Consider the following 14,867-nt stretch of genomic DNA (forward strand, 5'->3'; position numbering starts at 1 on the left):
TCAGTAGAACGTTAGCATTAGGGCCACATCTCAGTAGAACGTTAGCATTAGGGCCACATCTCAGTAGAACGTTAGCATTAGGGCCACATCTCAGTAGAACGTTAGCATTAGGGCCACATCTCAGTAGAACGTTAGCATTAGGGCCACATCTCAGTAGAACGTTAGCATTAGGGCCACATCTCAATAGAACGTTAGCATTAGGGCCACATCTCAGTAGAACGTTAGCATTAGGGCCACATCTCAATAGAACGTTAGCATTAGGGCCACATCTCAGTAGAACGTTAGCATTAGGGCCATATCTCAATAGAACGTTAGCATTAGGGCCACATCTCAGTAGAACGTTAGCATTAGGGCCACATCTCAATAGAACGTTAGCATTAGGGCCACATCTCAGTAGAACGTTAGCATTAGGGCCACATCTCAGTAGAACGTTAGCATTAGGGCCACATCCCAATAAAACGTTAGCATTAGGGCCACATCTCAATAGAACGTTAGCATTAGGGCCACATTTCAGTAGAACATTAGCATTAGGGCCATATCTCAATAGAACGTTAGCATTAGGGCCACATATCAGTAGAACGTTAGCATTAGGGCCACATCTCAATAGAACGTTAGCATTAGGGCCACATCTCAGTAGAACGTTAGCTTTAGGGCCACATCTCAGTAGAACATTAGCATTAGGGCCACATCTCAATAGAACGTTAGCATTAGGGCCACATCTCAATGAAATGTTAGCATTAGGGCCTCATCTCAGTAGAACCTTAGCTTTAGGGCCATGTGCCCTAATTGTCCTCAGGCAACGTCCTGCTGTCCTAAGTGGCAGAAATATACAGCATTTAGCATTAGGGCCACATCTCAATATAACATTAGCATTAGCATCCTGCTGTCCTAAGTGGCAGAAATATACAGCATTTAGCATTTGGCACGGACTGAACAGAACACACGAGTGTTTCTGACGCTCAAGTAAGGTGTTTGGCGGCGTGGCTGTTATTGGACCCTCAGCACTTCTGTGTCGTTAGTTGACTCAGGCCTTTATAAGGAGGAGGCGTTGTGCAGAGCGGCACTGCTATTAGTGAATTAATCATTCTGTATAGAGCCTTGTAATTATGCTCTAACTTACACAGCCCTAGTTGTGTCTCTCTGTGTGCATGTACGTGCGCGCGGCCAAGGGAGATTGAAGCCTGAAAACATCTCAGATATTCTAGATGATGAGGACACTTCATTACTCTATTGGCCTCAGTGCACTACACTACTGTTCACTGCATACCTGTGAGTTACTGTACAGTGCACTGCAGACCTGTGAGTTACTGTACAGTGCACTACACTACTGTTCACTGCAGACCTGTGAGTTACTGTACAGTGCACTACACTACTGTTCACTGCAGACCTGTGAGTTACTGTACAGTGCACTACACTACTGTTCACTGCAGACCTGTGAGTTACTGTACAGTGCACTATATTACTGTTACACTGCAGACCTGTGAGTTACTGTACAGCGCACTACACTACTGTTACACTGCATACCTGTGAGTTACTGTACAGTGCACTACACTACTGTTACACTGCATACCTGTGAGTTACTGTACAATGCACTGCATACCTGTGAGTTACTGTACAGTGCACTACACTACTGTTACACTGCATACCTGTGAGTTACTGTACAGTGCACTGCATACCTGTGAGTTACTGTACAGTGCACTACACTACTGTTACACTGCATACCTGTGAGTTACTGTACAGTCCACTGCACTACTGTTACACTGCATACCTGTGAGTTACTGTACAGTGTACTACACTACTGTTACACTGCATACCTGTGAGTTCCTGTACAGTGTACTACACTACTGTTACACTGCAGACCTGTGTTACTGTACAGTGCACTATACTACTGTTACACTGCATACCTGTGAGTTACTGTACAGTGTACTGCAGACCTGTGAGTTACTGTACAGTGTACTACACTACTGTTACACTGCATACCTGTGAGTTACTGTACAGTGTACTACACTACTGTTACACTGCAGACCTGTGTTACTGTACAGTGCACTATACTACTGTTACACTGCATACCTGTGAGTTACTGTACAGTGCACTATACTACTGTTACACTGCATACCTGTGAGTTAGTGTACAGTGCATTCGGAAAGTATTCAGACCCCTTCCCCTTTTTGCACATTTTGTTACGTTACAGCCTTATTCTAAAATGTATTGAATTAAACATTTTCCTCGTCAATCTGCACACGATACCTCATGATGACAAAGCCAAACCAGGTTTTTTGAATTGTTTGCAAATGTATTAAAAACTAAAAACAGAAATATCTTCAGACTCTTTGCTATGAGACTCGAAATTGAGCTCAGGTGCATCCTGTTTCCATTGATCATCGTTGAGATGTTTCTACAACTTGATTGGAGTCCATCTGTGGTAAATTAATTTGATTGGACATGATTTAGAAAGGCACACACCTGTCTATATAAGGTCCCACAGCTGACAGTGCATGTCCGAGCAAAAACCAAGACATAATGTTGAAGGAATTGTCCTTAGGGCTCAGAGAGAGGATTGTGTCGAGGCACAGATCTGGGGAAGGGTACCTAAACATTTCTGCAGCATTGAAGGTCCCTAAGAACACAGTGGCTTCCATCATTCTTAAATGGAAGAAGTTTGGAACCACAAAGACTCTTCCTAGAGCTGGTCGCCCAGCCAAACTGAACAATCGTAACCCGGTGGTCTGTGGAGATGGGAGAACCTTCCAGAAGGACAAGCATCTCTGCAGCACTCCACCAATCTGGCCTTTTAAGGTAGAGTGCCCAGACAGAAGCCACTCCTCATTGAAAGACACATGGCAATAGCGATCAGCTATCTCTCAACGTGTAGAAGACTGCTTTATGGCCCCGTTGTCTCAGGGAAACAGAGATCTATTCTGATTTATCCCAACACCTCCGGACAACGTATTGTATCTCTCACTTCTATCACTTTCCTGGTTGTCCTTTTAGTATCTTTTACATGTTTTCTCCCTCACTTTCCCCCGTGTCCCAACAGCCCAGCTGAGGTCCATGACACCTTCCTGTCTGAGAGGTTAAAGGTGACCTTACAACCACCTTGAGCTGGCTATTACTGCAGCCTCTGCATTAAACCTCTCATCATCTTAAATACATAGATCCTGTATGTATGACCTGCATGTCGCCCGTTCCATTATAATGGTCTCCGTTGTATTTCCAGTCCTGATGGTGGTGTTTATCTACGCTGAAGACTCAGACATTCTATTACTGAGTCTTTAAATCCTTAAACATACACACACACACAGGGCTGTTCACCAGTAAATATTTAAACAGTATACATAGATCTATGATACTGAGGCCCCCAGCTCTCTGCCGAGTCCCCCCAGCTCTCTCCCGAGTCCCCCCAGCTCTCTCCCGAGTCCCCCCAGCTCTCTCCCGAGTCCCCCCAGCTCTCTCCCGAGTCCCCCAGCTCTCTCCCGAGTCGCTCCCCGAGTCCCCGCTCTATCCCGAGTCCCCCAGCGCTCTCCCGAGCTCTCTCCCGAGTCCCCCAGCTCTCTCCCGAGTCCCCCAGCTCTCTCCCGAGTCCTCCCAGCTCTCTCCCGAGTCCTCCCAGTCTCCCGAGTCCTCCCAGCTCTCTCCCGAGTCTCCCCCAGCTCTCTCCCGAGTCTCCCAGCTCTCTCCCGAGTCCCCAGCTCTCTCCCGAGTCCCCCAGCTCTTTCCCGAGTCCCCCAGCACTCTCCCGAGTCTCCCAGCTCCCGAGTCCCCCAGCTCTCTCCCGAGTCCCCCAGCTCTCTCCCGAGTCCCCCAGCTCTCTCCCGAGTCCCCCAGCCGAGTCCCCCAGCTCTCCCGAGTCCCCCAGCTCTCTCCCGAGTCCCCCAGCTCTCTCCCGAGTCCCCCAGCTCTCTCCCGAGTCCCCGCCCCAGTCCCCCAGCTCTCTCCCGAGTCCCCCCCAGCAGCTCTCTCCCGAGTCCCCCAGCTCTCTCCCGAGTCCCCCAGCTCTCTCCCGAGTCCCCCAGCTCTCTCCCGTCCCCAGTCCCCCAGCAGCTCTCCCGAGTCCCCCAGCTCTCTCCCGAGTCTCCCAGCTCCTCCCAGTCCTCCCAGCTCTCCCGAGTCCTCCCAGCTCTCTCCCGAGTCCCCCAGCTCTCTCCCGAGTCCCCCAGCTCTCTCCCGAGTCTCCCAGCTCTCTCCCGAGTCCTCCCAGCTCTCTCCCGAGTCCCCCAGCTCTCCCGAGTCTCCCAGCTCTCCCGAGTCCCCCAGCTCTCTCCCGAGTCCCCCAGCTCTCTCCCGAGTCCCCCAGCTCTCTCCCGAGTCCCCCAGCTCTCTCCCCGAGTCCCCCAGCTCTCCCGAGTCCCCCAGCTCTCTCCGAGTCCCCCAGCTCTCTCCCCCAGCTCTCTCCCGAGTCCCCCAGCTCTCTCCCGAGTCCCCCAGCTCTCTCCCGAGTCCCCCAGCTCTCTCCCGAGTCCCCCAGCTCTCTCCCGAGTCTCCCAGCTCTCTCCCGAGTCCTCCCAGCTCTCTCCCGAGTCTCCCAGCTCTCTCCCGAGTCCCCCAGCTCTCTCCCGAGTCCTCCCAGCTCTCTCCCGAGTCTCCCAGCTCTCTCCCGAGTCTCCCCAGCTCTCCCGAGTCCCCCAGCTCTCCCGAGTCTCCCAGCTCTCTCCCGAGTCCTCCCAGCTCTCTCCCGAGTCCCCCAGCTCTCTCCCGAGTCTCCCCTATCCCGAGTCCCCCAGCTCTCTCCCGAGTCCCCCAGCTCTCTCCCGAGTCCCCCAGTCCCCCAGCTCTCCAGCTCTCCCCAGCTCTCTCCCGAGTCCCCCAGCTCTCCCGAGTCCCCCAGCTCTCCCGAGTCCCCCAGCTCTCTCCCAGCTCTCTCCCCCCAGCTCTCTCCCGAGTCCCCCAGCTCTCTCCCGAGTCCCCCAGCTCTCACACGCACACTCTCACTCCCACACACACTGTTATCATTATCAGCCTTATGCCTTGCCAGTCCATCAGAATAAAAAATCAACACAAAAGAAGTGAAGAGACTCATCCTTTTTAGGGGAATTGAGAGCTGGGAAACATACGGTCTCTCCACCCCGTAAAACCAATTTCAGGCTCAGACTCATTAGCAAAGGGACACAGTGAAAAGATAATCATCTCTTTGAAAAATATTCTAAAGGACTTTAATGAAAGATTCATTATTCTCTCTCTCTGTTCTCTCCACAGGCACGCAGTTAGCCTCCCTCTCTCTCTCTCTCTCTCTCTCTCCCTCTCTCTCCCCCTCCCTCCCTCCCTCTCTCCCCCCCCCCTCTCTCCCCCTCCCTCCCTCTCTCCCTCCCCTCTCTCCCCCTCCCTCCCTCTCTCCCCCTCCCTCCCTCTCTCCCCCTCCCTCCCTCTCTCCCTCCCTCTCTCCCCCTCCCTCCCTCTCTCCCTCCCTCTCTGTCCTGGCTTCGTTTCCCCCTCTTCCCTGTCCCCCTTCCTTCCAGCCATCGGTCCTACACCCAAGTATTACTTACATATCTATAGCAACCGGCTCTCACTACAGTCAAAACTCCTGCTGCTATCTATTACTGTACTCTGGAAAGCATCATTAAACTACTACAACGTCTCTCTCTCTTTCTCTCCCGCTCTCACTCTCCCCCTCTCCCTCTCTCCCCCCTCTCTCTCTCTTCCTCTCTCTCTCTCTCTCTTTCTGTCTCTCTCGCTCTCCCTCTCTATCTCCCCATCTCTCTCTCTCCCTCTCTATCTCTCTCTCTCCCTCTCTCTCCCCTTGCACTCTCTCTCTGTCTCTCTCTCCCTCTCTCCACATCTCTCTCTCTCCCTCTCTCCCTCTCTCTCTATCTCCCGATCTCTCTCTCTCCCTCCCCATCTCTCTCTCTCTCCCTCTCTCTCTCCCCTTGCACTCTCTCTCTCTCTCTCTCTCTCTCTCTCTCTCTCCTCTCTCCCTCCCTCCTCTCTCTCTCTCTCTCTCTCTCTCTCCCTCCCTCCTCTCTCTCTCTCTCTCTCTCCCCATCTCTCTCCCCATCTCTCTCTCTCTCCCTCTCTCTCTCCCCTTGCACACTCTCTCGCTCTCTCTCTCTGGCTCTCTCTCTCTCTCTCTCTCTCTCTCTCCCCATCTCTCTCCCTCTCCCTCCCCTGTAAAGAAGTATGTTCTGTGTGCTATATTAATTTCTCTAATGTTTCATCTGGAATGTCATGTCACTCTGAGCGGCTGTGGTTGTCCCTTTACTGGCAGATAACGGGCCTGGCAGATGACGGGCCTGGCAGATGATGGGCCTGGCAGATGACGGGCCTGGCAGATGACGGGGCTTCAGTCTGTGATAACGGGGCTTTATTCTGAAGTAACGGGGCTTCTGTCTGAAGTAACGGGGCTTCAGTCTGTGATAACGGGGCTTTATTCTGAAGTAACGGGGCTTCTGTCTGTAGTAACGGGGCTTCAGTCTGAAGTAACGGGGCTTCTGTCTGTAGTAACTAGTCTGTTCTCCCAACCAGAGCTGATATCAACGCAGAGTGAAAACACATGAGATTACAGGGTTTCTGTCTGTAGTAACTAGTCTGTTCTCCCAACCAGAGCTGATATCAGAGTAAAACACATGATATTACAGGGTTTCAGTCTGTAGTAACTAGTCTGTTCTCCCAAACAGAGCTGATATCAGAGTGAAAACACATGAGATTACAGGGTTTCTGTCTGTAGTAACTAGTCTGTTCTCCCAACCAGAGCTGATATCAGAGTAAAACACATGATATTACAGGGTTTCTGTCTGTAGTAACTAGTCTGTTCTCTCAACCAGAGCTGATATCAGAGTAAAACACATGAGATTACAGGGTTTCTGTCTGTAGTAACTAGTCTGTTCTCCCAACCAGAGCTGATATCAGAGTAAAACACATGATATTACAGGGTTTCTGTCTGTAGAAACTAGTCTGTTCTCCCAACCAGAGCTGATATCAGAGTGAAAACACATGATATTACAGGGTTTCAGTCTGTAGTAACTAGTCTGTTCTCCCAACCAGAGCTGATATCAACGCAGAGTGAAAACACATGAGATTACAGGGTTTCAGTCTGTAGTAACTAGTCTGTTCTCCCAACCAGAGCTGATATCAGAGTGAAAACACATGAGATTACAGGGTTTCTGTCTGTAGTAACTAGTCTGTTCTCCCAACCAGAGCTGATATCAACGCAGAGTGAAAACACATGAGATTACAGGGTTTCCGGACGACCAAGATGCACTGGTTTAAACGGCTGGTCTTAAAATACATGAAATGATTTTCAAATCCTCTTTCATGCCATCTTCGGTCTTTGTATGCCATTTTAACATTCTCTCTCTCTCAATCCCTCAGTCTATCTCCCTCTTTCGCTTTCTCGCTCTCTCTCTCTCAATCCCTCAATCCCTCGCTCTCTTTTTCCCTCTTTCGCTTTCTCTCTCTCAATCCCTCGCTCTCTTTTTCCCTCTTTCGCTTTCTCTCTCTCTCTCAATCCCTCGCTCTCTTTTTCCCTCTTTCGCTTTCTCGCTCGCTTTATTGCTCTCTCTCCCTCAATCGCTCTCGCGCCTGTGGACCGTTCTTGATACACACGGGAAACTGTTGAGTGTCAACCCAGCAGCGTTGCAGTTCTTGACTCAAACCGGTGCGCCTGGCACCTACTACCAAACCTCGTTCAAAGGCCCTTAAATATTATGTCTTGCCCAGTCACCCTCTGAATGGCACACATACACAATCCATGTCACAATTGTCTCAAGGCTTAAAAAAATATTTTTTTAACCAGGTCTCCTCCCCTTCATCTACATGTCTCCTCCCCTTCATTTACACTGATTAAAGTGGATTTAACAAGTGACATCAATAAAGGATCATAGCTTTCACCTGGATTCACCTGGTCAGTTTATGTCATGGAAAGAGCAGGTGTTCTTAATGTTTTGTCTAGTCAGGGATAGTAAATGATTGCGTTTGTTCCTGGTGTATTTGATGATGGTGATCTCTGTGTGTCCCAAATGGCACCACAGTGCATTTCACCTCTATGGGCCCTGGTCAAAAAGTAGTGCACTGCATCGAGGGTGCCGTTTGTGAGGGTACAGAGAAGGGTTGTCTCCGCGGTGAAGATCATTAACGTGATGTATGGCCTTGTGTTCCTGGCAGGAAGAGTCACTAAAACTACCCTGACCAAAGAAATAGACTCAACTTCCAATCATTTCAAAGAGTTTTACAGTTTTTCATGTAAGGAAATCGGTGAATTTAAATCAATAAATGAGGTCCTAATCTATGGATTTCACATGACTGGGAATACAGTTGGTCACAGACACCTTTCAAAACAAATATGGGAGGGGGGGTGTGGATCAGAAAACCAGTCAGTATCTGGTGTCGACCACCATTTGCCTCATTCAGTGTGACACATCTCCTTCACATAGAGTTGATCAGGCTGTTGATTGTGGCCCGTGGAATGTTGTTGTCCCACTCCTCTTCTATGGCGTCACGAAGTTGCAGAATATTGTCGGGAACTGGAGGAGCAGGCTGTCGTACACGTCGATCCAGAGCATCCCAAACATGCTCAAAGGGGTGACATGTCTGGTGAGTGTGCCGGTCATGGAAGAACTGGGACATTTTCAGCTTCCAGGAATTGTGTATGAAAGGAAAAAGGTCTGTAACAGTTTGGGTCTAGAGGCAGGACAGGGCAGGATAGATATAGGTCTGTAATACATTTACATTTACATTTAAGTCATTTAGCAGACGCTCTTATCCAGTTTGGGTCTAGAGGCAGGACAGGGCAGGATAGATATAGGTCTGTAACAGTTTGGGTCTAGGGGCAGGGCAGGATGGATATAGGTCTGTAACAGTTTGGGTCTAGAGGCAGGATGGATACAGGTCTGTAACAGTTTGGTTCTAGAGGCAGGACAGGATGGATATAGGTCTGTAACAGTTTGGGTCTAGAGGCAGGACAGGATGGATATAGGTCTGTAACAGTTTGGGTCTAGAGGCAGGACAGGATGGATATAGGTCTGTAACAGTTTGGGTCTAGAGGCAGGACAGGGCAGGATAGATATAGGTCTGTAACAGTTTGGGTCTAGAGGCAGGACAGGGCAGGATAGATATAGGTCTGTAACAGTTTGGGTCTAGAGGCAGGACAGGGCAGGATAGATATAGGTCTGTAACAGTTTGGGTCTAGAGGCAGGACAGGATGGATATAGGTCTGTAACAGTTTGGGTCTAGAGGCAGGACAGGATGGATATAGGTCTGTAACAGTTTGGGTCTAGAGGCAGGACAGGATAGATATAGGTCTGTAACAGTTTGGGTCTAGAGGCAGGACAGGATGGATATAGGTCTGTAACAGTTTGGGTCTAGAGGCAGGGCAGGATGGATATAGGTCTGTAACAGTTTGGGTCTAGAGGCAGGACAGGGCAGGATGGTTATAGGTCTGTAACAGTTTGGGTCTAGAGGCAGGACAGGATGGATATAGGTCTGTAACAGTTTGGGTCTAGAGGCAGGGCAGGATGGATATAGGTCTGTAACAGTTTGGGGTCTAGAGGCAGGACAGGATGGATATAGGTCTGTAACAGTTTGGGGTCTAGAGGCAGGATGGATATAGGTCTGTAACAGTTTGGGTCTAGAGGCAGGGCAGGATGGTTATAGGTCTGTAACAGTTTGGGTCTAGAGGCAGGACAGGATGGATATAGGTCTGTAACAGTTTGGGTCTAGAGGCAGGGCAGGATGGTTATAGGTCTGTAACAGTTTGGGTCTAGAGGCAGGACAGGATGGATATAGGTCTGTAACAGTTTGGGTCTAGAGGCAGGGCAGGATGGTTATAGGTCTGTAACAGTTTGGGTCTAGAGGCAGGACAGGGCAGGATGGATATAGGTCTGTAACAGTTTGGGTCTAGAGGCAGGGCAGGATGGATATAGGTCTGTAACAGTTTGGGTCTAGAGGCAGGACAGGGCAGGATGGATATAGGTCTGTAACAGTTTGGGTCTAGAGGCAGGACAGGGCAGGATGGATATAGGTCTGTAACAGTTTGGGTCTAGAGGCAGGGCAGGATGGATATAGGTCTGTAACAGTTTGGGTCTAGAGGCAGGGCAGGATGGATATAGGTCTGTAACAGTTTGGGTCTAGAGGCAGGGCAGGATGGATATAGGTCTGTAACAGTTTGGGTCTAGAGTGTCCACCCCCTTTGAAGAGGGGGATGACCGCGGCAGCTTTCCAATCTTTGGGGATCTCAGACGATAAGAAAGAGAGGTTGAACAGGCTAGTAATAGTGGTTGCAACCGTTTTTGCGGATAGTTTTAGAAAGAGAGGGTCCAGATTGTCTAGCCCGGCTGATTTGTCACGATTTTCAGAACATCAGCTGTCTGGATTTGGGTGAAGGAGAAATGATGGAGGCTTGGGCCAGTTGCTGCAGGGGGTGCAGAGCTGTTGACCGGGGTTAGCCAGGTGGAAAGCATGGCCAGCTGTAGAAAAATGCTTATAGAAATGATCGATTATCGTAGATTTATCAGTGGTGACAATGTTTCCTAGCCTCAGAGCAGTGGGCAGCTGGGAGGAGGTGCTCTTATTCTCCATGGACTTTACAGTGTTTCCTAGCCTCAGAGCAGTGGGCAGCTGGGAGGAGGTGCTCTTATTATCCATGGACTTTACAGTGTTTCCTAGCCTCAGAGCAGTGGGCAGCTGGGAGGAGGTGCTCTTATTATCCATGGACTTTACAGTGTTTCCTAGCCTCAGAGCAGTGGGCAGCTGGGAGGAGGTGCTCTTATTATCCATGGACTTTACAGTGTCCCAGAACATTTTGGAATTAGTGCTACAGGATGCAAATTTCTGTTTAAAAAAGCTAGCCTTAGCTTTCCTAACTGACTGTGTATATTGGTTCCTGACTTCCCTGAAAAGTTGCATATCACGGGGGATATTCGATTCTAATGTGACTATGATGAGGTGTGGGCGTTACCCAGACATACAGAAACATTCACATTACCCAGACAGACGGTGGAAGGATATTGATATTCCATGATGTACTGTTTGTTCCATCTCATCCACAGCACAGCCTCCTATATATCCCAGGGAGATGGTTTTCATGGAGATCTATTTGAATTAGATTGTGTTTTAATCCCTTATCCGTGTCAGTGGGGGACTGCTAGGTTTCATTGTCAATGTTCCCATCCTTTGAATGCACCATGACTGGCCCAAATGGTTCTGATATGGTTCTGGTCTAAAGTAGTGAACCATGACTGGCCCAAATGGGACCCAATATGGTTCTGGTCTAAAGTAGTGAACCATGACTGGCCCAAATGGGACCCAATATGGTTCTGGTCTAAAGTAGTGAACCATGACCGGCCCAAATGGGACCCAATGTGGTTCTGGTCTAAAGTAGTGAACCATGACTGGCCCAAATGGGTCCTATATGGTTCTGGTCTAAAGTAGTGAACCCTGACTGGCCCAAATGGGTCTGAAATGGCTCTGGTCTAAAGTAGTGCGTTATATCGGGATTCATTTTGTAACCTTTATTTTGACAGGGGGTCAATGCTTTCTCTTTTCCAGATGAGCCCTGTGTAGTGGGGTCAATGCTTTCTCTTTTCCAGATGAGCCCTGTGTAGTGGGGTCAATGCTTTCTCTCTTCCAGATGAGCCCTGTGTAGTGGGGTCAATGCTTTCTCTTTTGACAGATGAGCCCTGTGTAGTGGGGTCAATGCTTTCTCTCTTCCAGATGAGCCCTGTGTAGTGGGGTCAATGCTTTCTCTTTTGACAGATGAGCCCTGTGTAGTGGGGTCAATGCTTTCTCTCTTCCAGATGAGCCCTGTGTAGTGGGGTCAATGCTTTCTCTCTTCCATATGAGCCCTGTGTAGTGGGGTCAATGCTTTCTCTCTTCCAGATGAGCCCTGTGTCTCTACAGTAGACACTAGACTAGATGACCTGGTATGATACTATACTGTGTGTTGTGGTCTCTACAGTAGACACTAGACTAGATGACCTGGTATGATACTATACTGTGTGTTGTGGTCTCTACAGTAGACACTAGACTAGAGGAGCTGGTATGATACTATACTGTGTGTTGTCGTCTCTACAGTAGACACTAGACTAGAGCTGGTATGATACTATACTGTGTGTTGTGGTCTCTACAGTAGACACTAGACTAGAGCTGGTATGATACTATACTGTGTGTTGTGGTCTCTACAGTAGACACTAGACTAGAGGAGCTGGTATGATACTATACTGTGTGTTGTGGTCTCTACAGTAGACACTAGACTAGATGACCTGGTATGATACTATACTGTGTGTTGTGGTCTCTACAGTAGACACTAGACTAGAGGAGCTGGTATGATACTATACTGTGTGTTGTGGTCTCTACAGTAGACACTAGACTAGAGCTGGTATGATACTATACTGTGTGTTGTGGTCTCTACAGTAGACACTAGACTAGAGCTGGTATGATACTATACTGTGTTGTGTGTGTTGTGGTCTCTACAGTATGATACTATACTGTGTGTTGTGGTCTCTACAGTAGACACTAGACTAGAGGAGCTGGTATGATACTATACTGTGTGTTGTGGCAGTAGACACTAGACTAGAGGAGCTGGTATGACACTGTGTGTTGTGGTCTCTACAGTAGACACTAGACTAGAGCTGGTATGATACTATACTGTGTGTTGTGGTCTCTACAGTAGACACTAGACTAGAGGAGCTGGTATGATACTATACTGTGTGTTGTGGTCTCTACAGTAGACACTAGACTAGAGGAGCTGGTATGATACTATACTGTGTGTTGTGGTCTCTACAGTAGACACTAGACACTAGACTACTGTGTGTTGTGGTCTCTACAGTAGAGCTGAGGAGCTGGTATGATACTATACTGTGTGTTGTGGTCTCTACAGTAGACACTAGACTAGAGGAGCTGGTATGATACTATACTGTGTGTTGTGGTCTACTAGACACAGTAGACACTAGACTAGAGCTAGAGCTGGTATGATACTATACTGTGTGTTGTGGTCTCTACAGTAGACACTAGACTAGGAGCTGGTATGATACTATACTGTGTGTTGTGGTCTCTACAGTAGACACTAGACTAGAGGCTGGTATGATACTATACTGTGTGTTGTGGTCTCTACAGTAGACACTAGACTAGAGCTGGTATGATACTATACTGTGTGTTGTGGTCTCTACAGTAGACACTAGACTAGAGCTGGTATGATACTATACTGTGTGTTGTGGTCTCTACAGTAGACACTAGACTAGAGCTGGTATGATACTATACTGTGTGTTGTGGTCTCTACAGTAGACACTAGACTAGACTAGATGATACTATACTGGTATGATACTATACTGTGTGTTGTGGTCTCTACAGTAGACACTAGACTAGATGACCTGGTATGATACTATACTGTGTGTTGTGGTCTCTACAGTAGACACTAGACTAGAGGAGCTGGTATGATACTATACTGTGTGTTGTGGTCTCTACAGTAGACACTAGACTAGAGGAGCTGGTATGATACTATACTGTGTGTTGTGGTCTCTACAGTAGACACTAGACTAGAGGAGCTGGTATGATACTATACTGTGTGTTGTGGTCTCTACAGTAGACACTAGACTAGAGCTGGTATGATACTATACTGTGTGTTGTGGTCTCTACAGTAGACACTAGACTAGAGCTGGTATGATACTATACTGTGTGTTGTGGTCTCTACAGTAGACACTAGACTAGAGGAGCTGGTATGATACTATACTGTGTGTTGTCGTCTCTACAGTAGACACTAGACTAGAGCTGGTATGATACTATACTGTGTGTTGTCGTCTCTACAGTAGACACTAGACTAGAGCTGGTATGATACTATACTGTGTGTTGTGGTCTCTACAGTAGACACTTGGCTAGCTAACCTAGATTCAGCCTAGCTAACCTACCAAGTCTCTCTCTCTCCCAGGGGCTGGTATGATACTATACTGTGTGTTGTGGTCTCTACAGTAGACACTAGGCTAGCTAACCTAGATTCAGCCTAGCTAACCTACCAAGTCTCTCTCTCTCCCAGGGGCTGGTATGATACTATACTGTGTGTTGTGGTCTCTACAGTAGACACTAGGCTAGCTAACCTAGATTCAGCCTAGCTAACCTACCAAGTCTCTCTCTCTCCCAGGGGCTGGCAGGAGGTCACATGGCTTCAGCAGAAGTGGCCGACTAATTTATGACTAATGTCGTGCCTAAATCACAGCCCTGTCCCCAGGCTTCTCCTCTCACCCCAGCCCTGTCCCCAGGCTTCTCCTCTCACCCCAGCCCTGTCCCCAGGCTTCTCCTCTCACCCCAGCCCTGTCCCCAGGCTTCTCCTCTCACCCCAGCCCTGTCCCCAGGCTTCTCCTCTCACCCCAGCCCTGTCCCCAGGCTTCTCCTCTCACCCCAGCCCTGTCCCCAGGCTTCTCCTCTCCTCTCACCCCAGCCCTTGTCCTTGCTCTCTCCTTGACCCAACCCTCTGCATTGTCCCCAAGCTATATAAAGGACTGTCCTCACTGCTGCCGCCCCCCTCGCTCTCTTAATAAAACCATGACTGGGCAGTTTCCTCTGTTCTCCTATCACGTTATAATCAGGATGTAGAGTCTCTGTTTAACTGGTCTTACGGTTGAACAGTTCACATTACAGTTGACTACAATACCTTTCTCAGAAACACATCAAAGTGAATAGAATGTAGTCCTTCCTGTAAAGACCTATTTATATCTGACCAGAGTCTGATCCATTAGATGGAGAGGGTGTAGTCTGATTTAAAGCCTACTTGAGACGATGTAGTCTGATTTAAAGCCTACTTGAGACGATGTAGTCTGATTTAAAGCCTACTTGAGACGATGTAGTCTGATTTAAAGTCTACTTGAGAGGGTGTTATCTGATTTAAAGCCTACTTGAGATGGTGTAGTCTGATTTAAAGCCTACTTGAGATGGTGTAGTCTGATTTA

The 14,867-nt window shown here is 48.5% G+C and overlaps 1 protein-coding gene across 1 annotated transcript; it reads left to right on the forward strand.

Moving 5' to 3' along the window:
* The first annotated feature begins 3,343 nt into the window (after window positions 1–3,343).
* On the forward strand, window positions 3,344–5,026 carry LOC135570125 (proline-rich protein 36-like). The gene has a single exon (XM_065016194.1). The coding sequence runs from the start codon at window positions 3,344–3,346 to the stop codon at window positions 5,024–5,026; it is 1,683 nt and encodes a 560-aa protein (XP_064872266.1).
* The last annotated feature ends 9,841 nt before the right edge of the window (window positions 5,027–14,867 follow it).

This window comes from Oncorhynchus nerka, unplaced genomic scaffold (genome assembly GCF_034236695.1).
Source record: "Oncorhynchus nerka isolate Pitt River unplaced genomic scaffold, Oner_Uvic_2.0 unplaced_scaffold_1087, whole genome shotgun sequence".
In the NCBI taxonomy this organism is placed as follows: domain Eukaryota; kingdom Metazoa; phylum Chordata; class Actinopteri; order Salmoniformes; family Salmonidae; genus Oncorhynchus; species Oncorhynchus nerka.